The following is a 26,035-nucleotide window of genomic DNA, read 5'->3' on the forward strand; positions in this document are numbered from 1 at the left end:
AACTAGGTAGTACCAATAACATTAAAACCCACATGCCTGCTTTCTCTCACATCGCGCATACGGTAGCTAGTACAAGAAATGTACTGGTTCAAACCAGCAGCAGGAAGGATATTTGGCCCGTTGTGAGCAAAACGGGAGGTATAGCCGAGTCAACAAATCATAGAGCGAGCTTCCGTCAAATTTTACTGAATTTCAAGGAGAGCATTACGTGGCAAATCCGTGGGTGGGTATATTTCGACCACAATATTTAGTAGTCATCACAATTATTAAAAGTACTATTTTACCTTCTTTTTGCTCCTTGCACGTAAAAGAAATCATTTCGGAGGGATCGGTACAGACCAGTTTGGCTGGCCCCGCAATGCAGGACAAGATGAATAATTCGCGAGACTAGATACGCCGGGCCAGACCTTCCCAATATGGCTAGGGGAGCCACATTTCCCAATGGGGATCCAATTGACCGATTTTACCTCGGTGTGGCAGGGTACCATGGTAGGACTGAGCGGGCAGGATCTTATCTTATCGCCCAAGAACATTGTATGTAATCGTATGCGTTGGACTGTGGACATTATACCCCCTCATGGCTGCCCAACGGGTCCACATGGTAAACAGGGTAGCCTGACAAGCAATGGATCCACAGCTCCAATGCACTATTTGATCATGTATCTCCAATCCCTCGTATAATAATTGCCGCTGCTCCCGCACAACACTCCTGCTGGTTTAAAGTGGTAATGGTGATATTTGAAACGGGGCGCAAAGGAGGAGGAAGGTGGCCAGGAAGTGAATGAAATTCCTTGGTGTTTATATTCAATGCTATCATAAGAAGATTTTTTTGCTACTAAGACCACAAAATATTGAGCTTTGCCAGTCCTCGCTTCCTTTTCACCGGCGGCTCCGGGCTCTTTTTCGCACTTTCTACAAATGGTCGAATTGGAATATCCTCTAAAGACAGAATTTTGGTTTTCATGAATAAGTTGTACCCAACATATACCAAAACAAAGAGAGGCAAATTGATGTAGGAGGAAATGAAGGTTTCTGTACTCCACCTCCCCTTCATGAAAGTGGTAAACCCCCCAGTGAATTCAAGAAGGACAAAGATCAATAAAGATGCCCATGTGGTGAATGGTTGGAAAGGCGCTGCCCATGGCAGTTCCTTGTGCCGATCGATTCCTTGCTTTTGACAACCGTATATGAAACGCAGATAGACGATGCAAATGCATATAAAGTTGACGAGGGTGGAGATCGAAACAATACTCTGCATCCAGCTGAATACATTACTAGCAGAGCTGGAGAGGGTCATATAGCCTAGACCCATGAAAAGACCATAAAACATGACTGCCACGTAAGGTATTCCAAAACGACTAGTTCGTTTGAAAATTGCGGGTGCATGGCCATGGACAGCCATGCCGAACAGAATCCGGGATCCGCCAAGCATGTTGGAATTTCCAGACGACCATGCCGATGTTAAGACAACTGCATTGATGACTGATGGGAACACCTTGATTCCTGCATTGCGAGCCGCAATGACAAATGGGGATTGCGAGGCGGTATTGGTAGAGTTTAACAGGCTCGGGTCATCAGAGGGTACAACCAATCCAACCATGAAAATCGTCAGAACGTAGAAAATACGGATGCGGAAGAAGATTCCCCTGGCGGCCATTGGGATGGCCGTGCGAGGGCTTTTTGTCTCAGCGGCAGCCACGGTGATGTTCTCGATCCCTGAGTAAGCGTAGAGAGCGCTGTCAAAGGTTTTCCAGAAGCCAAGGAAGCGACCTAGCAAGCCAGGGACATTGAGATACTGGACCATTGGGCCTGGCTTGACCCAGTAGCTGAATCCAATAGCAACATGGTTCGGACCACCACCGCAAGTGATCACCAATGCCATTATATTGATCGCAATGATCAACATAATTTTGAGCATCGAGAAGCAGAACTCTAACTCTCCATAAACTCGAACAAAGACAAGGGCAGTTATCATCATCAATAAGCCGAAAATGGTGATCCAAATAGCATTGCTTACCGTTGCCCAGAACTCCACAATGACTGCAGCGGCGACAAGTTCAGCCGGGATAGATACCAGGTATGAATAGATTTGATTCCAGCCATTAGCAAATGCCAAAGCTGGATCGCAAAATAGTTCTGCATATCGGATCGCACCCCCATTGAGTGGAACGAGCGCACCCATTTCTCCCACGGCGAAAATGACGCTGGAAACGCTGAGACCAACGATAGAATAGGCCATGAAAGCCCCCAAAGGTCCGGCCACTGCAATTGCCTGACCAGAACTGAGAAAAAGACCAGTGCCAATCGTCCCTGCTAAGGCAATCATCTGAATATGTCGTTGATGAAGTCCTTGTTTGAAAATTTGGATCTCTTCGAGGTGGGCACTGGCCATTTCGATATTCCCACGATTTTCTTTTTCTTCGTAACGAAAGATTGGGGATTTTCCATGGTCGTCGTTCATTGTATTCTCGGTCGGCATAGCGGACAACTTGGGGTTGACTCGTACAGATTCCATGATAAGTGTGTCATACGAAGTCAAATCTATTGTCACAAAGGGTGCAACAACATTCATGCGCCTTTTGTATGTGCTGTTTTTTTTCCCTTTTTTTGCTTTTTCGCATCTGCATTTTTGCTTCTGCGAGTAGCTCGTTTCAGTGTGTCATCAATCGCGCGTCCCACCACCCACCACTGATTGGGGTCAAATTGCAAATAGGAACGCCATTTAAAGCCGACTGGTAAAGCCCTAGCAGAGACTTACCAAGTTCCTCATTTTGACTCCAGAGATTGAACTCTAGTAATCACTTTATCACCCTCTAGCCTCATGTGCATGGCCTTCGATGGCAGTGGGGAAGCCAGTGTTGTCCAAATCTCGGATTTTGGGAGCCAGAACAACACCAACCTCCTTCAAATCCTCCACAAACCAGAAATGCGAATAAAAAGATGTTGATGAAGGGCCAGTCTGGCGGGGATGGAAAGGGGGTGTCGTGCCACTCGGGAACTCGACTGCGGTTGCTGGGTCGAAATGGCTGTGAGAAGTCGGTGAGATGAAGAACAAAGTCGAGACGACGTCCACCAAGGTCGACCGTCGCCTTTTTTTCTTTCCAGTAATTTTTCCAGTCCCTCAATATGCCAATCTCCTGTACCGATCAAACGACCGCAATCAACACGAATTCGACGTGTTTCCCGGTCGCAACCCCCCTGGAATCTTTCTGGCAAACTGAAACGCACCCTCTCAGCGACCATCACTCCACAGCAGAGTTACCGGTTGAGAACGACATTTGTCATCATTGGCGCTTGTTTTGCCGGTATCAGTACCGCCCATCATTTGGTTCAGGAATTCAAAGGAGACCTTGAAACAGCACCCTCCATCACGATTTTTGAGGCCCGAGCTGCATGTTCAGGGGCAACCGGAAGGAATGGAGGACATCTCCGGCCGGACTTTTATGGGCATATCCCAAAATATATTGAGCGGTCTGGTCCAAGGGCTGGGGCAGAGATTGCGGGGTTCGAAATTGCCAACCTGCGTGCCCGGAAGAGATTCATTGAAGAAGAGGACATCGACTGCGATTTGACTTTGGCGAGATCGATTGATGTCTGGTGCAATGAGCAGGCGGCAGAAAATGCCAAGGCAATTTACGACAGCATGCGGGCGCATAGATTTGATTACATGGATGATATCATTTTTTATACTGAAAATAAGGCGGAAGGGGTGAGTGAGATCCTGAGAGCCATATATGGCTTTCAAGAGCTTGGAATAAGCATCGTGAGATTTTGAACTGATTGCTTTTGTCCCTAGATCTGTGGTGTGAAGGGTGCAGTCGCATGTGCCTCTTTTCACTGCCGGGACACTATGGCCCTTCAAGTTTGTTATGCACTTGCTGCAGGAACTGCTGGAGTCAAAGTTTGTTAATCTGCAAACACACACACCAGTACATTCGGTTCAGTCGGACAAGACCGGGGGGTTCTTCGCTGATACCCCCCGCGGACAAGTACATACTCGCAAAGTCATATATGCCAACAATGCTTATGTCTCGGGAACCCTTCCAGAATATGCGAAGAATATTATTCCTTGCAAAGGTATATGCTGCCGAATTGCTGTGCCAGATGGCATTATGCCTCCATTGCTAAATGACTCTTACATCAATCGAACCAATAACCATACTCTCTCATACCTGGTTCCACAGCCGGATGGAAGCATTGTTGTTGGGGGCGCTGCTGCGAAGTTCAAGCCATTCAGAGAGCAATGGTATGATAATGTGGATAACACTTGCCTGATCGATGCGGCCAAGGAATACTACGACAATTATATGCAGCGCACCTATCGCGGTTGGGAAGATACAGGTGCCAAGGTTAATACTATCTGGACTGGTGTCATGGGATACTCTTACGATTCGAATTCACATATCGGCCAAGTACCTTCCAAAGACGGCGAATTCATAATCGCCGGATTCAATGATCATGGGATTCCCGTCATCTGGCTGGCAGCCCAGGAGCTAGCACGAATGGTTTCTCAGGAAATTTCCTTCGAGGAGACAAAAATACCTAGGCTATTCAAAACCTCCGCGCAGCGCATCAATCAAGAAAAGCTAGGCCGAGAGGAAGATGGAGATATTATTGGTAGTTATAATCTGCCTGTTGCGAAGCCATGAGGGAATTCGGATTCGAGGAAGACCGCCTCAAAAAGTCTCGTGGTTGGCAGGAAAGCTTTCGTTATATTTATTTGATTTTACCGGGCGGAGGCTTCTTGGGGGATTTAATTTAAGCCTAATAAAATATGTATTTTATTCAAGTTGTATCCAAGTGCTCGCTAATGTTGAAATCTTCTATGTAACCATCTCCTATGTAACCAGTGAAGATGAATCAACGCTGAAGTAGCTTGATTTACTCAGTGTAAACGCATCCATTGGGGTTGGAAGTCTTCTCAATGCGAGCAGCGATGCCGACGCAGTCCTTGTTCCCGGCAGGGTTAGAGACTCCAGCAGAAGCCCAGATAGACCAGGCGCCGTCAATGCTGTTGGGGCAGGCAATCAGATCATTTCCAGCGAACTGCAGGTGACCATCCTTGAGAGCCCATCCCTTGCGCTCGGAGTTCTTGGGAGCAGGCTGGGCGCCGGTGGTGTATCCGATCTTTCCCTGGCCTATTGAAAGTACACGCATTAGTTATGACTGTCCTAAAATCAACCCGTCTTTTTGTTCACTTACCCATGCCAGATCGGTCGACGTAGATCTCCCTGGGAGTTGCGGACTTGTCGTAAAGGTAAAGGGCACCATCGTTGATGTAGAAGGTGGCATCTTGCTCCTTGGGGCGAGCGCAGCTGGCCTTCTGAGTGGACAAACCAGCAAAGATGCTGCTCTTGGCGGCGTTGAACGCAGAGTACTGGACACCAGACCCGGAGTGGATGGCAACGACACCGAAGGTGCTGGACTGAGCGGCGGGAGTGGCAGTGGCAGTGGCCGCGAGACCGGTGGCAATGAGGATGCTCTTGAGCTGCATGATGAAATGCTTTGTTGATCTTGATTGTTCGAAGAGGAAGATAGTGGTTGAGGAAGAATGGAGCAGTGTTTGATGAGCTGAATGTATTCTGAGAAATTACAAGTTCAGGTCGGAAAAAGCCATGCCTTTATACTCTACGACCTTGCCAGGCATTGGGATTACTTCGCAGAAAGACAACCAATATACAGCTACTCTGTATTCTACCGAGGCATATGTCTCAAATTTGGATGTTGATCTAACAGGGAAATGTCCATATCTACTCCGTACTCCGTACTCGTATGGATTAAGGGAGTGGGGGGGCCGGTGTGCTTCGCCTCTTCAGAATTCCGAGGACTATAATTAGCCGCAGGAAAAAAGGGTCTTATGTCCGGAGTAGCCGTGTAGCAATGATAGAACACAATACCCGTAGCCCTTCAAGTACTATGCAATGGACATTTTCTCGAGGACATTGGATTGATTCCATGTCCGGGGAAATCGCGGGATTCTCAACCCTTTCTGTATTTACTACCACGAAAATATTGGACTTCCCGTATACTGTACAGAATGTGTCATTGCTACTTGACTTGTAAACTGCTACAGGCTCCCTCAATAACTGCATGTCGATCCTCTAACTATCGGGGAAATTCTAGCAACTTCGGTAAAATCGTGGGTCTGGCCCATACTCTGAACCGATCCTATGTCTCGGGCGCGATCACTGAAGAAAGCAGACCCTGAGGGCGAGAGGGTCCACATGTCTTTCCCAGTCCGAGTCGAAGCCAATCAGAAACGTTCTCTTCGGTGGTTCTCAAATTAAAAACAGGTTTCAATTGTGTATTTCCGGGCTGATAACTTAAAAAGTTTAGTCGATTTCGCTCCCCTCCCCCGTAATCTAAGCCTACAGCACAGTATGCGATGCGATGCGACGCAACTCCGCGTGCTCAAGGGCTGTCCTGAAACTGGCAATATGTCCATACCTCTTCTATCCCTCAAAATTGCCCTCGTATTACGTAGCATCAGCTTTTTGTTCATTTCAAATTGGGCATTTGCCTGCTGCGGTCTGTTATTTCAGCTCCGCCTTGGCACCCCTTTCTTGAAGACTGGGCGGCGGAAATCCTCCGTCGAGATGACCACTTGAAAAAGGCAAATTTCAAAAAGCCTTTGCTTTATTTACCGCTGACAAGCAGGTCCTGGAACCTTGGAACTGCCCATATCCTCGCGGAAGAAACGACTCGGAGTAGCGGTGGTCGGGATGATTGAAATAGCTTCAGACGATGAGGTACTGATTAGTATATACTAACGACTAGTGTGATGCCCAGGTGGCGGCCTGGTATATATATCCATGGATAGGTACTATAAATAAATAAACTTGAATAAATAACCTCCACAGATACTGAAGGTATATCATCCTAAATGACAGCTTTCAATAAATCACCACTTACTAGTACTACCTTTTCCTGATCTTCAATAGGCTAGGTTAAATTATGGCCTGATGGGGGGAAATGCCATCTCGACTACTCCGTAAATGGCATCAGCTCCAGCAGAAACATGCTTACAACCTTGGAAAGGCAGTGACTGCCAATGAACATAGTAGAAGGTACCGTATTCGGATTTTGGAGCTACACTGTACGAGGACCCGTGGTCTGTAATATGATGGTGTATATTTAGATTAGCTCCCGCGATACCGTGGGGTTTCTCATATTAATGTGTGGAACCTCGATACGGCAGCATCCGGAGGGCAGTTGGCCCTTTCTTAATCGAACCTCCGACCAACTCTGCCTGCAGAGTAAATCATGGAATCTTATTCTCTGCTCAATTCATATCGCAGGCTTTTGATATCTATCCCTGCTAACTTGAATTCAGAGTTGGTGCCAAGTGTCACTGTCTTAGGAAGAGCCCCGACGCTCTGGAAGAAGATGTGGAGTCTGCTCTCTCGTCTCCACTACAGGGGCAAATATCTCAGCTGTTGGGGTGGTATGACAATCGCATGCAAGTCAATAGAAGGTCATGGATTCGAATCTACCAATCAATAGGCTCGCGCGGTCATGCGATATTCTGCGAAATAATCTCACCAAGGTAAGCCGATTTCATTACGAGAAAAAATGCTCAGTAAGTGCTAGGCATCCACTGCGAAGAAAATGCAGGTTTCATAAGAAATACTGAAGGGGCAAATCATGGTGGATATCGCCGGATATCTGAAATATTATATACAAATACATTAGTCACATGACTAGGGATGTCAGGGCCGTGCCATGCAGTCTGCGTCACATCCAGCGCTAGTCTCAATGCATGTCTATCCGATATCTCGTAGGAACGGACAGAGGTAATTTAAGAAGTGCATAGCATCATCTATGATGGCTTTGCGCAGGTGAATACACCACGGACAGAGCCAGTATTGTATTTGTCGATCTGTTAATACTTTGTTAGATATCTGTGAGAAGGTAAGGGGATCTTTTAAGGATGAACATACAATGTCGTCGATACTAGAGTAGGTACCGGCCACGAGAATCACCATTCCGAGAATGAAAATGAACCCATTAACCACAGTCAATAACAGATTCTTGCGCTCGAACATGCCGCCTTTCCGGATAAGGAGGAACCACATCAGGGCCGGGAAGTAGAAGGTGAACCCGGAGATAAACAGGGCCGAGGAGATTGACAGTAAATCGTTGAAGAATGGGATAACTTCGGCAATGATAAAGGCAATGACTGTGGCAGCTGCAATGACAGCCAGCCAGGTGATCCATCCCATCTTAGTGTTGATGTATCGGATTGGGGAGTTGGCAAAGATCCGACCGTGAACTAGGCGCCCAAAGACGACTGTATTGATCGACCCACTGATGAAGATAACCGGTAAGGCAACACCATAAGCAACACGACTTAAAGTGGTTCCTGCCGATGTAAGAGCCGGGCTGGACACGTCCTGTCCGACGAATGCGTAGATAAGGGCGCCGGTGAGGGTATAGATCACAATTTCTGTGATACCGAGAGTCCAGATCGACTTGACAAAGTCCTTAGGAGTGTGCATTTCATCCATGAAGGAGAATTGGCACATGGCAAAGCTGTAGGCAAAGATAATATTTGAGATGGCGATAAAACCTTCAGTAAAGGTTAAATTATCTTTGGGCCACGCAGACCAGTTAACAGCAGCCAGCCCACCGGGTGCGTTTGACGCCTGCACTCCGGTACCGATAATAGTAATACCGATGGCGATGACGATTGAAGCAAAATCGATGTACCCAAGAATAGCAACCTCAGTAAAACTGGGCGGCACGGCCAGGGCGAACAGGATAATAGCTGAGACCACCGCGAAGACCACAGAGCAGAGAGTACTCTCGGTGATATTCATAAAGGCAATAGTGCCGGTCAGACAGTGCGATCCGGTCAAGAAGATCAGCTGAAGACCCAGCATGAAGTTGATCAGTTCGTATCCAAAGCGCCCCCACATCAGACGACCAGCGTCGGAATAGTTGGCAACTTGGGGGAAGAGTAGTTTGACCTGACCGACAATGTAACTGGTATAGATGGCGACCAGGCCGAGACCGACACAACAGATTGTTCCAGCGACCATACCTAGGTAGGCAAAGGTTTGGGGGATGGACAGACTGCCGAGGGCAATAGCTTCGACGATGAGGACAATGGTGAGGCGTTTCCAACCCAGGCGGTTGAACTTCTGGATGCCATGACGCTCCGCGTCGGTCATCTCGCCCAGCATTTCGTTGTCGAAGGCCGGTGGGGCGGGGTAGGCGGTCTTCTCATTATCGGAGTCGGAGATGACCTTTGGGTCATGACCGTTGATGTTGTTGTCCTCGTAGCCCATGATGCCGGAAGGGAACCGGTGGGAGGATTGAGGTGAGAAGGGGGGTGGATGAAGAGAGAGAAAGGTAGGAAAAGAGGCGCTGAGAGGAGAAGAAGTAGTCGAAGGTGGCACAGGATCAGTCAACAGGGGGGGGGAGGTCAGTGAGATAAGAATGGGCATCAGTGGTCGGTCGTTCAGGTCACCCAAAAGCGGCGCACACCTTCCCCCGGGCGCAGTTTGATGAGACGATCCACACGTGGAGTACGACGCTGCTCCACTTGGGAGAGGTGGCGGGCCAACAGCATGGCCGGATGCAGGCCGGCGACTCCGCCGAAGGGGGTCGGAGGGGCGATAGAAGGCCCGTAGACGAATGTCGCGCAAGACGCCCGAGAGAAAAATGATAAGAAAGTTTCGGTTGTTATGTAAAAGAAATGCCCGGTGCAGTTAGTCCTTGGGGTTGGATGGGTCTGTCTCCAGATTTGGTGAGTGAGACCTTGTGGAGAGAATGCGGGGGTGGATGATGGTGAGAAGAACTGGGGAATTATTGAGGAGGAGTGTTCGGGTTGTTCAAGAGATCAAGATGCAGACTCAGATCTAAGATCAAGATTTGATGATGAGGATGAGAACAAGCTTCGCAGCCACCCGGCGCCAATCTGGACAATCCTGGCTGAACAAGGCTTAAGCCGGGCTGACAAGGTTGAGTTCATCAGGGTTGATGTGGTTGGTGGAAGGAGGAGGAGGTGGAGGCGAAAGGGAGGAGGTTGGCCAATCAGGTGATGCGATAGCCCGTAGGATCACGTGATTATAGGGTAGGAGATAAGGGATCCTAGATAATAGGTCACATGATAAGATATCCCGTGCCATGTCATGTGACTAGGCTGCAGTACCCAACTTACGCGGGCAGTACATTACAGTACACCGCAGTATACCACAGTATACCACAGTATACCATGGTACTCAGTACACAGTCGTAGTACTAACTATGGCCATGGGATACTAGACACCCTCTAACATCACCCTAACATCGCCACATTTACAATATCATGTAATATAGTTTAACAATTAAGGTTATATGGGGTAATGGAATCGAATAGTCTGGAGTAATTAGTAACAGATTGGGGTAACCATGGAATACTGTACCCTATCTAGTATCGCCTGTGTTATCTCTTGGCCTCATATCCTAGGATCCTCCGTGTTTCTGCTTCATCCACCTCCACCTCTCCACCTCCACCAACCTACACCAACCTACACCAACCTACACCAACCTACACCACACCCATCCTCATCCTCATCCCATCACACTCGTCGTATAACCCACCCGCAGCCCCGCTCGCCCAGCATTGCGCCCGCTTCCATCCCCCACCCGGGTGATACACGTTGCCAGCCCCAACCCCCAATTCCGCGCTTCCTCCAACCGCCCGATGATCAGCGCCTGTTGCACTCCTTGACCCCGATACTTTGGCAGAGTGCTATCCAGGTACAGATGGGCCACTCCCACCCCGTCACTATCCGTCACTATGCTGGCCAACGCTGCTGTTCCCGCCACCTGCTCATCCACCTCCGCAAAATACAGCCTCGTGTCTGTGCGCCGTGTCGCAATTTCCGCCAGTGCTCCCAACAGCTCGCGCGATCGCCCGTTTGATGAAAATCCCGCAATTGACGCCTCCACGAATCTCTCCCGCTCGTGGGGCTCCACACGCCGCACCAGAACCTTGGACGGGTCGGGTCGGCGTGCATCGAGACCATCGAGACCCCCCGGATGTCGGGGAGAGGGAGACCGAGAGGGCTGGCCTAACTCACACCAGTAAGTCGCGAGCTTCCCTTTCTCTTCATACCCTTGCGATTTCAACAACGCAAAGTCTGCCGACGAGGCAAATGGTCCCAAATGGATCTCTGGCGTCAGCCCGCTAGCGGTGAAGAACTCTTCCAGCCCCCTTACATCCTCCTCGTCGATTCCTCTCGCATTCCCCATCCGACCGCCCGGTTGAGTTTGCCCCGGAAAATGGCTCGTGTTCGGATCGCGATTCCACCCGACGGCAGCGGCTGGATGGCCACATCCTCGTTGGGGTAAAGCTCTTGGCACACTTCCGCTTGACGACGAATGTGAAGCATCTCGGCATGCTCACAGCATTTGGTAGTGTCTATGTCCATCGGTTCCTCGGAGATGGAAATGGCGGGTGACATGGTATTCCGGATGATTCGGGGGACCCAGTATCCTATACGGAGTACACCTCAATGAGTTTGCGTAGATGTAGCCTGTGTCAAAGTAGCGAACTGGGCTCGATAGGTCAAGATCCGAGGAAGTACGCATTAGCAGTACTAGTCCAAGTCGAGTCATTGGTGACTCACATTGCACCTTACAATCGGGTTAAATTTACATAATCCCCTATAACTAGTCAACGACTAGCAGCCAAATTGGGAACGTTCACAGATCTGGTTTTCTGGGAAAGGTCAATTAGGTTTAATTTGAATTCCAAGGTTAGTTTCAACTAGAAGCTCATCATGATCTTAATTCGCCTTTTAAGACCTCCGCAATCGATCTCGCTACATATTCAACATTGCCCTCGTTGAGACCCGCAATGGATACCCGGGAATTATCGGCCATGTACACATGATATTGCTCTGCAATACCGGCATTAGCATCTCTGTCTTTTCCTACTAGCACATCGGTGCCCAGGTGGCTCGGACTTACCTCGAAGCTTCACTACAACCTCTGGCGACAATCCTAGAAACCCAAACATTCCCGACTGCCGGATCAAGTGATCCCAAGTTCCAGGCGTCTCCAATGCGATTAAATGATCATACAAGGCCTTCCTCATGGATCGAATACGATCGCTCATGGTGACCATATCCGCATACCACATCTGTTTGAGCTCCTCTGACCCCAACACCTGGCTGGCAATCTTGGCCCCAAAGCCAGGGGGGGTTGGAGACTTCGGATCGCTGGAGCATCTCCAGCATGGATTCTGTGTTGGTGGCCGCCCGTCCAGTATGGGTGGCTAACAGGAAGCATCCGACTCGTTCCCTGGCGAGTGTCAGCGAATATCAATCTCAGTCGAGGCAGCCACTTACCGTAAAGACCCATGTTCTTCGCGAATGAGACACACACACCGGCCTCCATCTCCATCTCCCCGATAAACAGTCGAATCGGATAGGCATCCTCGTCCAGGTTCCCCGAGTTGAACCCAAGATAGGCGGAGTCGAAGAGTGGGAATAGCTGACGTTCTTTCATGCGCCTCGCAATCTCCTTCCATTGCTCTTTGCTGGGGTCGCAGCCGGTTGGGTTGTGGGCACAGGCGTGGATGATAACGATCGAATTGGGCTCTGCATTATCCAACATGGAGTAGTATGATTCCACATCCAAGTCCCGCGTCTCGGGATCATAGTACTTGAAGCTCTCACAAGGGAACCCAAGGGATCCAAAGACCTGATGATGGTTGGACCAGGTGGGTGAGGGAATGTAAACTTTAGGTTGGCCATGACATGCGCGCAATAACAAGCCCGCCAAATGCAGAGAACCAGTGCCGGACAGGCTTTGGCAGGTTGCCACTTGACTCTGTCTCTGAGAATACAGATCAGACCCCAAGACCAGCTTGGCTGTCGCATTCCTGAAGTCGGCCAGGCCCAAAATGGGCAGATATTCGTGGTTTAATCCGTTGGCCAGTAATTGTTCGCGCGCTTTATTGACCGATGGCAGAACCCAGGGTTGACCATTGGCATCGCGATAGGTGCCCTGGCCCAGATTGACCTTTTGTGGGAATGTGTCGGCCACATACTTTGCGGTTAGGGCAAAGATGGCATCGGGAGGAATAAACCGAGCCTGGTCAAACCAGGATGATGCATTTGGAGTAGAGGCCATGCTTTCGTGGCGAGATGAAAGAAGGTTATTATGCGCATTTCCCGCGACCATGGATTGTTTTTTCTCTTTATTGTTCATCACTCACGGGTACATCGGATGGTGGCCCGAGAGTCGGCACGGTGACCGCAGTGGACCACTCTTTCAATATGAAGCTATCGCGGGGCACACAGGAGTGGGTGGAGGGGCAGTGGAGGGGGATAATGGAGAAATGAGGGGAGACAGCAAATCAGCAGAGGCCGATCGGATCAGCTCCGAGTGTTCTTATCACGCAGAGGATCCCTTCAGTGCATACTTCTACCGTGGGGAGTGAAGGTCTACTCGGTTCCACCCACCGACAGTCGGGACGCCGACCCGAAGTCATTAGAGAAAACGGAGAAATGAGAGAAATCCGATGGAAAAGCAGTTGAATCATGATCATTCATAATCCATCTTACCCCTCCCCCTCATTTGGTCATTTATGGTTGAAAAGAACCGATCCCCTCTCTTTTCATTCTTCCACATCTACTCATTTACTTCTACAAGTACTCTCTTCTACTCCCCTTGGCCTTCTCACGTCTCCCCCGTCTCTATAATTTAATATACTATTCACAATGGGCTCTCAAGCTGCTGTCTCCCCCAGCCTCACGTCCCTCCTTCGGGCGTCTGGTGCCCTGCTGTCAGCTTTTTCAACCATGACTCCGATTCCCTTGATCTTGATGCCCAGTCTAAATACTTCGCCTACCTTTCCACAACCGGTCTCGCTGGCCTGGTCATCCTCGGAACAAATTCCGAAGCCTTCCTTTTGACCCGCGAAGAGCGAGCCCAACTCATCTCCACTGCACGCGCCGCCGTTGGCCCCGACTTCCCCCTTATGGCTGGTGTGGGCGCTCACTCCACCAAGCAAACCCTCGAGCTCGCCCAGGATGCCGCCGATGCTGGTGCCAACTACCTACTCGTCTTGCCCCCAGCCTACTTCGGCAAGGCCACCAACATGAATGTCGTGAAGCGCTTCTTCTCTGAAGTTGCCGCCAAGTCCCCGCTGCCCGTCGTATTGTACAACTTCCCCGGTGTGTGCAACGGCGTTGACATGGACTCTGAGACGATCGTCGCCATTACCCGCGAATCGGCCTCCAAGCGAAATGGCCAGTCCAACGTGGTCGGTGTCAAGCTGACCTGCGGCTCCGTGGGTAAGATTACCCGTCTATCCGCAACCTTCTCACCCGAGGAATTCGCAACATTCGGTGGCCAGTCCGACTTCCTCATTGGTGGTCTCGCTGCTGGTAGCGCTGGATGCATCGCTGCTTTTGCCAATGTATTCCCCAAGACAGCTTCGAAGGTGTATGGATTGTACGCAAAGGGCCAATTCGACGAGGCGCGCAAGCTGCAAGGCAAGGCGGCGCTGGCCGAAAGCCCCATCAAGAGTGGCATCGCGTCGACAAAGTTCGCTGTCGCAACGTGGACAGCTCCTCTGGCTGGCATCCAGGGTGCTGAAGAGAAGTTAGCACCCCGTCACCCTTACGAGCCCGTGGGTGAGCCATCCAAGAAGGCTGTGCGGGAGGTGATGGCGGAGGTTGGCGTGCTGGAGAAGAGCCTGTAAAGAACTGTGGTTTTGACTTATGAAAACTTGTTATGAAATGAAATGCACGATAGAATTGGCCATCGGCCCCGACTGAATTCCGCTTTCGCTCAAACTTGCTGGAGATAATCTATACATCATCTTCGCGTAATTCAGCTCTATTGGGCTAGGCAGAAGCTCGCCAATGTAGGGGCCGAATATGAAATCGGCACTAAATATTGCCTGCCATCTTGAGAACTTGGGGCCATGGGATTAGAGCCGGCGTTTGGGATCGAATCACAGGAATGGCGTGATGTACCGCATGATAAGTGCTTACAGGGATCACGTTGAAAGTACATATTTGAGTGTACTCGTAGAAGCGACCGACGATAATAGTAATAATCATTGAATTGCCATCAAGAATACGGGGCTGGAAATTTCCCGAACATCCAATCGATCAGCCCATCGCCCCACCGGGCAGTTATGTTAATGTCTTTTTCAGCGGGGGAATTCCGATGTCAGAATAATTTTCGGATAGAAGCTTGGCCCCAGGTACAGTCGAGTAGTAGTCCCCCCTTATTACTGTTGTTTTTATTATCATACCCGAAACATAAAGGCATTTCTCACTGGTTTGTCTCTATGCGACAGATAGTAATGCTCTGAACAAATTCCCCCTGCTAACTAATACTAGCATGTACTCCGTAGGGCTAGCAATTATGTTGAAGTGCATTGCATTACTGCTATTAATACTTTGGAAGTTCCGTCAAAGTGCCGAGGTACAAACAACAGTGGAGATGACAGGATCGAGATCGCGATAGATTTTTCTGCGAGCCTCGGCAAGTTGTTCATTTTTTGTAGGGAAGAAACACTCGGCCCTGGCAAAACGGCCCCGCTGCCGTGAAGCCGACCAATAAACGACGTTCATTCCGAGACTGAGTCGGCCCGACGCCGACGAACAAAGAACTTGAAGTATACCACCAAGTACACTCGATACACTTGATACACTCGAGTATTGATAAACAAATGAGAAATATGATGGTAGATGGAGAGCAGGCATGGGTTTAAGATTCAATATGACCAGATTCTCTCATTATCTTTCTTTCTTTCTAATTTAGAGAAGAGTCTTGCAGCAATCCCTCTGGAACTATCAACCTCGAACTCTTCAAGTTGAACTCTTTTGAAATCCTCGTCTCGCGGGCCAGTGGGTCCGAAAATATCAACGTCCCGAAACAGAAACACCTCCGTGCTACTGTTGAATAATCCTGCAACAAAATCATTCCGATCCCTCGATTCAAATTCATTTGCTTCAGTCGTAACAAACTATTGTTTTCAACTCTTTGCAGCCCCTGTCCTTCCGAGTCACGACAACCTTGGAATATACCGCAAACTTATAAGCCGGGACCGAATACAATACCCGCATCACTCGAACGAAACTACATACACTCTCGATCACAAATCATGACGGAAACCTCCGTCGAGGGCGCTCGCCCTTCAGGCCTGCCTAACAAGATCCCCTTCTGGCGCTTGGTCACCGAGCCCGGTGTTGTCACCCAGGAAGTCGTCGATCATGAGTATGCGGGCTCCGGCACTGAAGATGATCCCTACGTCGTACAGTGGATGCCTCGCGACTTTCGCAATCCACTTCAGCTTTCTTCCAAGATGAAGTGGTCTATCACCCTCGTCGCTGCCCTTGAAACTCTCGTTGTCGCCTTGGTTTCCTCGGCCTACACTGGTGGTATTGTACAGATTGAAGAACAGTTCTTGGTGACTACCGAGATTGCAACTCTTGGTGTTTCCCTCTATGTTTTGGGCTTTGCCGTAAGTACCTCGTCAACTTCATGAATTTGCTGGATATGAATTCTGACGGCTATTTAGCTCGGTCCACTCATTTGGGCCCCGATGAGCGAGATGTTCGGTCGCCAGGTTGTCTTCATTGGCACCTACTGCGGATTGACGATCTTCTGTGCCGCCTGCACAGGAGCCAAAAATATCGAGTCCCTTATCGTTTTTCGCTTCCTGGCTGGTTGCTTCGGTTCCTCTCCCTTCACAAACTCCGGCGGTGTCATCGCCGATATGTTCGCCGCCCGCGAGCGTGGTCTCGCCTTGTCGGCCTTTGCTCTAGCACCTTTCCTAGGCCCTGTCATCGGTCCTATTGCCGGTGGTTTCCTTGGCGAGAATGAGGGATGGAAGTGGGTGATGGGCCTGTTGACCATCCTCTGTGGTGCTATGTGGTTCTGCGGTGCCGCATTCAAGCCAGAGACATATGCCCCCGTGTTGCTGCGCCAGCGAGCAGTCACACTGTCTAAAATGACTGGAAAACTGTATATCAGCAAATTGGACATTGATCAAGGTCGACCGGGCATAAAGGAAGCCCTGAAGACTTCGCTTTCTCGTCCTTTTATTCTCCTCTTCCGTGAGCCGATCGTTCTGTTGCTCTCGATTTACCTCGCCATTATTTATGGAACTCTCTATATGCTCTTCGGTGCCTTCCCCATCGTCTATGAGATTCACCGTGGTTGGAGCCAGGGTGTCTCAGCTCTAGCATTCCTTGGTGTGATGGTGGGTATGCTTGGTGCTATCGCCTACTCGATTCCCGAAAATACTCGCTACGGAAAGCTCCTCGAGAAAAATGGCGGCTATTCTCCTCCGGAAAGTCGTCTTCCCCCATGCATGATTGCCTCTGTGGCCCTTCCCATCGGTCTCTTCTGGTTTGCCTGGACGAACGATCCCTCGATTCACTGGATGGCGAGTATCGCGGCGGGTGTTCCATTCGGCTTTGGGATGGTTCTAGTCTTCCTCAGCGTTTTCAACTACCTAATCGACGCCTATACAATCTTCGCCGCAAGTGTCTTGGCTGCAAACTCCTTGTTGCGATCTTTGTTTGGTTTTGCATTCCCCTTGTTTACCACCTATATGTATCAGGATCTGGGGATTCACTGGGCCTCAACAGTGCCTGCTTTCCTTGCCCTGGCATGTGTTCCATTCCCCTTCATCCTTTACAAGAAGGGCCTTTCTATCCGCAAGTACTGCAAGTACTCCGCTCAGTCCGAGGCCTTTGTTCAGAGTCTTCTGCAGGGCTATGAGACAGCCGCTCCAGAGATGACTGAGACCGACGAGTCCAAATTGCCTGAGCACACAGCAGCCGACGTGACCGATGTGAGCTCCTCGGGATCTTCCACCACCGAGGCCGAAGAGCCTGTCGTTGCGCACAAGGTCCACACTGTGGACGCGCAGTCCATGCATCGCACGCTGTCTCGTGTCGCAACGCACCGCTCCGAGGTCCGCGCACTCTACGAGGGAAACCCGCTCGATATTGACCGTGTGCACACCCGCGAGTCCTTCAAATAGACGGGGCTGCAATGTTTCATCGGGCGTTCGGGGATGGTATAGAGCTGTCTGCTACATAATGTAATTACGGGAGCCTTTTTTGCATGTGTTCGGTGTTGGGTTGTTTAGCATTTCTATTTCAAATACATGGTATATTAGTACCAATAATGAAAATCATTATAATCATCTCTACTTGTTTCCCTCTTTCACTTCTGTATTTCCAACTTGAACTCATCAATTTTCGAGTTCACCTTTTGTATCCGCTTGCGACCCCAGGGACAACAGCTGCTACTACGGGCGATCGCAAAACCGTGGCAAATGGAGAAGTTGGAACAGAATCAATGGATTTCAACTAAGTCTCATGGCTAAACCAATTTCGTACCTTCCAAAGGGGTTCCCCTCTAACTTCATATATATCAATGATAGATTAAAACAGGTTGTGGGTTGTGTTCATGTCAAGTTGGTTTCCGTGGCCTGCACGACCAAGGGATATGGGTATCAAATTCAAGAAAAAGAAAGACATTACACATCTAGTGCACACCATTGGCAACACCATTGTGAACTCCGTTAGTCACACCGTTTATCTGCATCTTTTGGACGCTTTCCTGGAGCCCGTTGATTTTCTCGAGTGGAACACCAGGCGGGATACCGTTGGAGATGCTGCTCTTCTTGCGCGGACGGGCGGTCCAGATCGCCCCATCGTCTAGGAGCTCCTGACCAGCTGCAAGGCTCTTAGACGACTGTTCACCAAGCCATTCAGCCTCGAGTCTGTCAATATTTCCCTCGATCTCCCAGGCACGTCCGCCTTCGACGAACATAGAAGTTCCGTTGAGCGATGAATCGGTCAGCATACTAGCTGCAACAGTGGACACCTCACCAGGTGTATTTGTGGGAAGATCAGCTTGCTTCCACTGGTTTTCGATCTTTCGAATAGCCTCCGTCTCGGTCATCCAGGGGCAGATGGCGTTGATGCGGAGATTGTGCTTGTATGGGGAAGATACATAATTGCGTAGGGAGCGCATAAGGCCAATTACACCGTGTTTGGATGCCTGGTAGACAAAGAGAGATGGGCTTTCTTTGAATCCCGAAGCGCAAGAGAAAAGAATAATAGAGCGGTCGACGCTGGGTCCGCGGTTGTGACGCAAATAGACGGAGGCGATGCGGGAGACGTACATCGAGCCGAGGAGATTGACATCCAGGACTTTGTGGGTTGGTGTCTTATGGAAATTGTGAGCTATTCGATTCTTTTTTTTTCTATATCCGCTTGGGGTGTGTTTCATTTTGCTGCTTGGAAATTACAATGTATGCAAAGTTCCGCACAACACAAGAGACTTACCTCGCGGACGGTCTGTAGGGTCAACCCAAAATCAAACCAGTTGCCGATCTCCACTATTCCTGCAGCAGAGACGGCATGATCGATACGATTGTAGGTTTTGAAGGCGTTGTCAAAAAGAGCCAGAACCGATTGGTAGTTGGTGACATCGGTTGGATGGAAAACGAGACGTGGTGACTGCCCTGCCTCGTTGGCGGGAACTGTTCCTGGCCTTTACGAAGTAAACGCTCGCCAGCGATATTATCCAGGTCACCAAAACAGACGTTGGCGCCACTCTCCAGACACTGCTGGACGAGGCTGGCTCCAATTCCGTTCGCACCACCTAGGGGAGGAGTTCTCGTCAGCACCAACTAGGCAATCAGACATGCGAGTGATTCGAGGGGGTAAGGGGCCAGAAAGCAAAACGAAAAGGGTGGAGAACCGGAACTTACCGGTAATCAGAACCACCTTGTCTTGGAGAGACTGAGAGGAAATCTGGGGGATGTACTGCGACATTAGGGGCGGGGAAAGAAGTGGGTCAAGAGGGACGATCTGTTGAACAAGTTGATGTTGAAGGGAGAATTTGTAGTGACAAAAGACTCAAATGAAATCGAACAGCAATATGGCTAGATCGAGGGGGGTTTATATAACTGGGAGATTGGACGACGGAAATAAATGCCTCGCAATCCGAATGCCCAGAACCGGGCAGCGACACGGAATGGCATCATAGCCGATGCTTCAAGCCGGATGTTTCGCGCATGTTGGTGGAGAAAAGGGTGTGCGGGCACCAGAACCTTTTGCTGTCTCCATCAGACAACACAGAACAAATCATAAGCTACAGAGATGTCCCGAGTGGTGCAAGTCAGACCCGCCTTCAACCCAGCGATCGGCAAACGCTGCGGGGGGGGGTGGGGGGGGGGACTGATAGAATGTGGCCATGACGGCTAGATGCAGAGGCATAGTCTTTATAACACGGGTCATATTGCGGGAATATGATAAATTGAGTTACGAGCGACGCGGAAGGGAGGTTGCGCGAGAGTGTAACGCTGAAGACAAAGGCGTCGAGGCGGACCAAGCCAAAGCAATCATTGGTCTTTTCGGATGGCAGTCCTCCGGTGGTTGAAAGGTAATCTGCAACAGACTCGGAAAGTTAAGAGGTCATTTAAGTTACGGCTGTAACGCTGGAGCACACCCTGGTTTAGGCCAGGGGGAAGGGAGGGAGTGGCTTGGAATTGGGCTTGGAATCCAACGTCATTTGCCCGTGCGTGTCTGAAGACAGAAGGTATCCCGGAAATCAGCTGAATACGAGGGAAAAAGACCAAGACAAATATACTCCGTAGAATAAGGCAAATTCTGAACAAGTTGGAGAAGGGGAAGAGAGGGAAGAAGGGAAAGGGATATTTCAAGAGTCGGACTTAAGAGGAGAGAAGTATCGACTCCATAAAAAACAGACAAGTGCCCACTTCTCCACGATTTACGCAGATCCCCCAGACTGCAGACAGAAAAGAGAGAAGATCAATAAGAAATGAGAACTTAAATAAAATAAAATCATGTACTATTTTCATATGCTCTGGTTAATTAAACCGATGCCACGCAGTGAAGATCATTCCCTTCTCCAGAAATCATACAGGTGTGTGTCCGTGACCACCGCGCAGCCAAGCAGATGCAGTGGCGAAATAAAATAAAACAATAGGAAAACGGGGAAAGGAGGAAATAAAACATAAGAAAATGTTCGAGATCCTCAAATTCCAGACATTCAGATCATCCCAAGGGCCCTCCCCTGAATCAAAGAGCCCAAATCCATTCTATAGCACATTGTCGTCCCAATCCATCCTCCACCCCGACCCAACTTCTCCTAACGACGTAAAGAATCAACGCACAATCATCGAGGTCGTTGGTATGTACAACAGTTACCCCCACCGACTGCCGTTTAGCGGCGGGAAACACAGCACAGAATTCCCGACTTGCCCAAGAACCAAAGGGAACCAATGAAGCGGAATATGGACAGACCGGCTGTCGTCCACAGAATGGCCGAGAAATAGTTCGCAGTACGTGTAGTCGAGGTGTTTGTCAGACAGAATCGGTCGATGCCGGTGGCAGTAATGCACAGCACCACGAGCAGATTACTGAAAATCCACAACAGCACCAAGTTGGTTCGAAAGGCCTTGTAAGAGTCATCCATGCTCTTCTCATCGCCTTCCTCGGGGTTCTCAAACGGCGCCAGCGCGCGCTTGACGGTCGCTTCGAACTGGCTATCAATATCGGCCTGTGGCTTATCAACTTCCTCGATGAAGTTGGACTTTCCATCATCCTTTGCCGTCTTTGCCTCGGGTAAGGCTTCACTCTTGTCTGATCCCTTGGTACCCCACGAAACGTCGTGCCAGTTACAGAAGGCGTAGACCATCAGAATATTGATCGAGCAAGTCATACCACCGAAGTAGGCCCATGACGATGTAAACATGTGCCAGGGATCCATGTACAGGAAACTGGCGATGAAGTAGATACCGTAGGTCGAGACCAAGGCGATCAGGACAATACCGGCTCCGCTCGAGCTGAAGAAGGACTTCAAGAAAGCACCTATACCCTTGCTCATGTCGAAATCCAATGTACCTCCGGTGAAAGCATTCTTCACCAGGTAGAAGGACAAAACAAGAATGTAGCACTGAACAATCGAGAAGTAAATGAACGAGAGAGTGTATGCGAGACGCGAACCCTTCGGGCGGTTACCCAAGGCCAGGATGAACTGAAGCATCAGGAAGAACACATAGCCGTATTTCAGGAAGTTATTAACGATGGGCGATGCGTCATTACCAAAAGGCCAGCCTTTATCTTTGTTCGCGTCACTTGGTGTTCCCACCAGATCCATGATAACCGAAGTAGTAAGCCAGAACGAAGCTAGGATGTGTTAGCAAGAGATACCACTCGGAGGGTCAAGAAAAACGGGGGAGGACATACCGAGAGAAAACCAGGTCATAACTAGACCAGCAAAGTTATAGGTCATTTGAATATGAAGGAAGAAGAGACGAATGATATTATGGCCAGATTTATAGATCCGACCGAAATGCATCATGGCGTACAGACTGGCAGCGAACGAACCGTTCAACCAGCGACGACGTTGACTGATGAATTCAGCAGCTCCTTCAGGCACATCAGTCTCACCCTTGGACGCCTTGACATAGGTCAAGTGCCACTTGAAACCGGCCTTAGCCACCAGTTCGAAACAAAGGATACGATCCTCAGCAAGGAACATGTTCTTCTTGAAGATGTTCATGCCTTCAATACCCTTCTTTCCGAGTTGTTTTGAGAGTGTGTGGTCACCGTGAAAGTATTGCTCGAGGGGCCGGCCCATAATCGCGCGATACCGGTAGGCAGAGAAAGCACCAGGCAACACACTCACGTATCCAAAGGCACTCTCGAGGGGTTTGTCGAGAATGTTAGAGATCTTGTACTCAAAGTTTTGAGCAGCAACAAGCGGGTTCATCAGGTTCTTCCAGCCTTTACCCAACATGGCGTGAATCTCACCACACGATCCACCCAGGTTTTTGTCGTTGTAGAAGGACTCCCAGAGGGCCAGGAGAGACTTCTTGCCAGGCTTGGTACCCGCATCAATCAGAATCACAACCTCAGGGTTAAGAATACGAGAGAATCCGTTGAATAACCAACGATGGGAGTTGATCTTCTTGCTGTTCTTCTGCTTGAGACAGAAGATCATCTGGACTGGCGGAAGGTTTGTTGATTCGTTGCCTTGGGGTCGGATCAACTGTTGGTTCGACGTGACCGACAGCTGTGTAGTGTATTCGAAAATGTGGGCAACCGTTTCGCGACCGTCAACGGATCGCTTCATAATACCGTCTTGGTAAATACCGACTGTCGCAAGCATGTCGAGGGTGTTCTTGTCGCAAGGGTCGATACCATCGAAAACCAGGGTACAGACGATCTTTTGCCAAGCAGGGCCACCCTTATTCCAGAACTCAGATTTCTTCAAGTTGACGATATCCCGGATGTTCTGCATAACACCATGCAGAGTTCGAGCGGTGAGAACCTTGTCTTCGTTGTAATAGGTGATGGCAATCAAAAGCTCGGTGTGTCGGTTGTACATGGCAGGACGCAGGTTGTAACCGTTGCGCAAGGTAAATTCGTCTGGATCGCAAGTAGCGGCGGTGTCTAATCCGAGGTTAGATATGCACCCAATTCCGGGTGACTGTTCAATACTTACAACGCAGATGAGAAAATTCCTCCGGGAATCCCTCCTCCGACTCGCGATATTCCCGCTGAATGGCATTCTGGATTGCACTGGGAACGGGGTAGTCCACACTCAGGACTGAGCCCTGGACCAGTTTGATCTTACGGGTCGCGTAGCGGCGCAGGCCCGAGGCAGGCGCATTGCGTTGCTGCCAGGCATCCGAGGGGGTCTCTGATGCGGGAGTCGAAATTCCAGATCGGCGATGCAAACCCATGTTGGGGTCCTGGCCGCCCGGGAAGATCGCAGCACCGGTATCCTGCAGGGAGTATCGCGTCATACCATCGTTCATAGAGTCCGACACGCTGAGGGGGCCAGGACTGGCAGCGTTGTGACTCTGTTGGTAAGGGTTGGGGCTCGTCGACATGCCACGCTGGGGGTAGAAGCCCGAGTTCGCTTCTTCGCCGTGGCCGAGGAAGGGGATGGCGGCATCGGAGTGTTGTGCTTCAGCGTGCTGCTGGTGGTGGTATCCGTCCTCGTACTATCCAATGGGCGCGTGTTAGCTGTTTTGCCTCGTCCTGACTGAGCACGAGGATGGCCACTTACCGGAGGAGCAGTGGAAGAGAAGTCGCTCTCACTACGCCCATGGAAGGGCGACCCGTAAGGTGAATGGGGTTCATGAGGGGAGGTCGGCTGTGGGGGGACCCATTTTGCTCAGCTCCCCGACAATCGGGGGGTGCTTCTGGGACAATCGAGGGATGTCACGAAGTCTGAGAGAAATGAGAAGGGGGGGTGGCTCAACGAAAGAGAGCTCGCCGTTTTATCGAAATCTGGGGAGTGATGAAGAGAGAGAGAGAAAGAGAAGCAACGAAAGAATGAAAGAGAAAAGAGAAAAGAGAAAAAAGGCAAGTTGCTTTGGGGAGGACCAGCACTAGAACATCCAAGGAGAATAATGCCAGATCTCCTGGGACACAACCGGTAGCCTTGTGAAGATCGGGCGATCCGTCAGAAAAGTGGGTTAGAAAGACGGCGCGAGGCGTTGGAACGAGGGCGGATTGGGATTGAGATTGCAGAAGGTGGATGGGAGGAGAGGAATGAGGTTCAACCGTTGAAAGAGAACGCGCGATCGCAAAGAAGGTTGGTCGCGGCTAAGAATAGGGACGCGGGAATCTTTTCTGGAAGCACACACAGTAGGGCCAGGCTGCACCAGCATAACCCGAAAAGATATTTTTGGTTCAGCAGATTTTCAGAGGCGGCGATGCACAGCACAGGGAAGGGTGGAGGCATCAGCAGCGCTTGTCGTTCGTCATCTGCTCCTCCAACGACTCCACCGGGACCCGCGTCCGAGACACGCTCTGCACCGTTGTTCCCCTGCGCCCAGGGCCTTTGCCACAGTGAGAGTAAGCAGCTAAGCAGCTGCTGAACCAAGAATAGTAGTCGCCTGGGGTGGGTGTGCTTGGGTGTGCGTGGTGTACGTGGTGTGCGTGTGTATACGTACCGCGGGTGCGAGTTGGACTCCGATGGCCCGAGCAATTGGTTGCTTCATCTGACTCGTCGACGATGAGGAGGATTGGCGGGTCATCGATGCAACGTGAGTGCACATTGGTTGAAGAGGCTGATGGGGGGGGGGGCCTATCCAATGTATTGTGATTCCTCTGTTTCGCTATCCCTTTCCCCAGGGGAACGCAGTGCAGCATGCAGGAAAGGTGGATTCATGGCCTTCAAGTTTCCAAGGTGATGATACGAGTACTCCGTACTCCGTAGTCATTGTGTGTTTCCTTTTGTCTTTCCACCTTATAGTACAAGTAGTACAAGAAGTAGTCACTGTACATACTCGCACTCGCATGGGTCACAACGCCTCCTCTCAGAAACCCACACAGACGCGGGCTGAGGGGCCGAAAATTGCCGGAGATGACGACAATGGCGGAGGGTAAAGATCGGCCGTGCCCCAGGGGCGCATTTCGAATAAGTGGCCGTGACCCACCAGGGTCCACCTTGGAATGAGGCTGGCCATTGAAATAAAAGTGGGCGTGGGTGTGGCAGTGGAAGGGGAAGTGAAGTGGGAATGGAATGGAAGTGGAAGTCTCCAGAGTGTCTCCATTGAAGAGCCTCGTTGAGGTGGTCACGTGGTGAGTATAGGGGAGATAGAGTATAGCATATAGCATATAGCATATAGCATACTAGTATACTAGTATACTAGTGGGCTTTGAAGTAGCATTAGAGCAAATTGAAACTCGACACAGCTACATACTACTAGTAGTAGTACTAATAACAACTTGAAGTAACTTTCACTGGTATGTTGATCGAGCACATGAATGCCCACGGGTACGTACAGTAGTACTAGTATTGAGTACCTAGGTACCTAGGTACTGATCAGTCTGATTGACATTCATGGCAAATCCATGATTATAGTAATAGTAGTACCCATACCAGCCCTGGAGCCCTCCCAGTCCTGAGTGCCCCCAGGGCCACCTGGGCAGGTGTGTCAGTGTACCGAGGGTAGTCGGGAACTTGAATATACCAGGTCGCCATCCCTACATATTTAAATACCATT

At 50.0% G+C, this 26,035-nt stretch overlaps 10 protein-coding genes across 10 annotated transcripts; 4 read left to right on the forward strand and 6 right to left on the reverse strand.

Annotated features, from left to right (window-relative positions):
• Positions 1-835: 835 nt before the first annotated feature.
• On the reverse strand, positions 836-2,515 carry N7509_006556 (uncharacterized protein; the record flags this gene model as incomplete). The annotated part of the gene is made up of 1 exon (XM_056631193.1): positions 836-2,515. One exon carries the CDS (start codon positions 2,513-2,515, stop codon positions 836-838), a length of 1,680 nt encoding a protein of 559 aa, XP_056486744.1.
• Positions 2,516-3,126: 611 nt separating this feature from the next.
• N7509_006557 (NAD(P)/FAD-dependent oxidoreductase) lies at positions 3,127-4,649 on the forward strand (the record flags this gene model as incomplete). Its single annotated transcript, XM_056631194.1, has 3 exons — positions 3,127-3,178; positions 3,237-3,709; positions 3,819-4,649. The coding sequence occupies 3 exons, from the start codon at positions 3,127-3,129 to the stop codon at positions 4,647-4,649; spliced, it is 1,356 nt and encodes a 451-aa protein (XP_056486745.1).
• Positions 4,650-4,881: 232 nt separating this feature from the next.
• Positions 4,882-5,494, reverse strand: aspf34 (cell wall protein PhiA; the record flags this gene model as incomplete). The annotated part of the gene is made up of 2 exons (XM_056631195.1): positions 4,882-5,138; positions 5,203-5,494. The coding sequence occupies 2 exons, from the start codon at positions 5,492-5,494 to the stop codon at positions 4,882-4,884; spliced, it is 549 nt and encodes a 182-aa protein (XP_056486746.1).
• A 2,325-nt stretch (positions 5,495-7,819) lies between these two features.
• N7509_006559 (Amino acid transporter transmembrane) lies at positions 7,820-9,290 on the reverse strand (the record flags this gene model as incomplete). The annotated part of the gene is made up of 2 exons (XM_056631196.1): positions 7,820-7,879; positions 7,941-9,290. 2 exons carry the CDS (start codon positions 9,288-9,290, stop codon positions 7,820-7,822), a joined length of 1,410 nt encoding a protein of 469 aa, XP_056486747.1.
• Positions 9,291-10,786: 1,496 nt separating this feature from the next.
• N7509_006560 (uncharacterized protein) lies at positions 10,787-11,077 on the forward strand (the record flags this gene model as incomplete). The annotated part of the gene is made up of 1 exon (XM_056631197.1): positions 10,787-11,077. The coding sequence occupies one exon, from the start codon at positions 10,787-10,789 to the stop codon at positions 11,075-11,077; it is 291 nt and encodes a 96-aa protein (XP_056486748.1).
• Positions 11,078-11,769: 692 nt separating this feature from the next.
• N7509_006561 (uncharacterized protein) lies at positions 11,770-13,128 on the reverse strand (the record flags this gene model as incomplete). Its single annotated transcript, XM_056631198.1, has 4 exons — positions 11,770-11,891; positions 11,962-12,212; positions 12,288-12,294; positions 12,342-13,128. The coding sequence occupies 4 exons, from the start codon at positions 13,126-13,128 to the stop codon at positions 11,770-11,772; spliced, it is 1,167 nt and encodes a 388-aa protein (XP_056486749.1).
• Positions 13,129-13,585: 457 nt separating this feature from the next.
• N7509_006562 (dihydrodipicolinate synthase family protein) lies at positions 13,586-14,704 on the forward strand (the record flags this gene model as incomplete). The annotated part of the gene is made up of 2 exons (XM_056631199.1): positions 13,586-13,588; positions 13,748-14,704. 2 exons carry the CDS (start codon positions 13,586-13,588, stop codon positions 14,702-14,704), a joined length of 960 nt encoding a protein of 319 aa, XP_056486750.1.
• A 1,416-nt stretch (positions 14,705-16,120) lies between these two features.
• Positions 16,121-18,010, forward strand: N7509_006563 (MFS transporter; the record flags this gene model as incomplete). The annotated part of the gene is made up of 2 exons (XM_056631200.1): positions 16,121-16,480; positions 16,538-18,010. The coding sequence occupies 2 exons, from the start codon at positions 16,121-16,123 to the stop codon at positions 18,008-18,010; spliced, it is 1,833 nt and encodes a 610-aa protein (XP_056486751.1).
• A 509-nt stretch (positions 18,011-18,519) lies between these two features.
• Positions 18,520-19,817, reverse strand: N7509_006564 (uncharacterized protein; the record flags this gene model as incomplete). Its single annotated transcript, XM_056631201.1, is given in 4 exon segments — positions 18,520-19,206; positions 19,326-19,522; positions 19,540-19,644; positions 19,754-19,817. The coding sequence occupies 4 exon segments, from the start codon at positions 19,815-19,817 to the stop codon at positions 18,520-18,522; spliced, it is 1,053 nt and encodes a 350-aa protein (XP_056486752.1).
• A 1,414-nt stretch (positions 19,818-21,231) lies between these two features.
• On the reverse strand, positions 21,232-25,084 carry N7509_006565 (uncharacterized protein; the record flags this gene model as incomplete). Its single annotated transcript, XM_056631202.1, has 6 exons — positions 21,232-22,196; positions 22,257-23,465; positions 23,518-24,022; positions 24,088-24,118; positions 24,671-24,900; positions 24,980-25,084. 6 exons carry the CDS (start codon positions 25,082-25,084, stop codon positions 21,232-21,234), a joined length of 3,045 nt encoding a protein of 1,014 aa, XP_056486753.1.
• Between the last annotated feature and the right edge of the window lie 951 nt (positions 25,085-26,035).

The sequence above is a fragment of the Penicillium cosmopolitanum genome, assembly GCF_028827165.1.
Source record: "Penicillium cosmopolitanum strain IBT 29677 chromosome Unknown utg000008l:1.0-4398992.0:1.0-4402845.0, whole genome shotgun sequence".
Taxonomy (NCBI): domain Eukaryota; kingdom Fungi; phylum Ascomycota; class Eurotiomycetes; order Eurotiales; family Aspergillaceae; genus Penicillium; species Penicillium cosmopolitanum.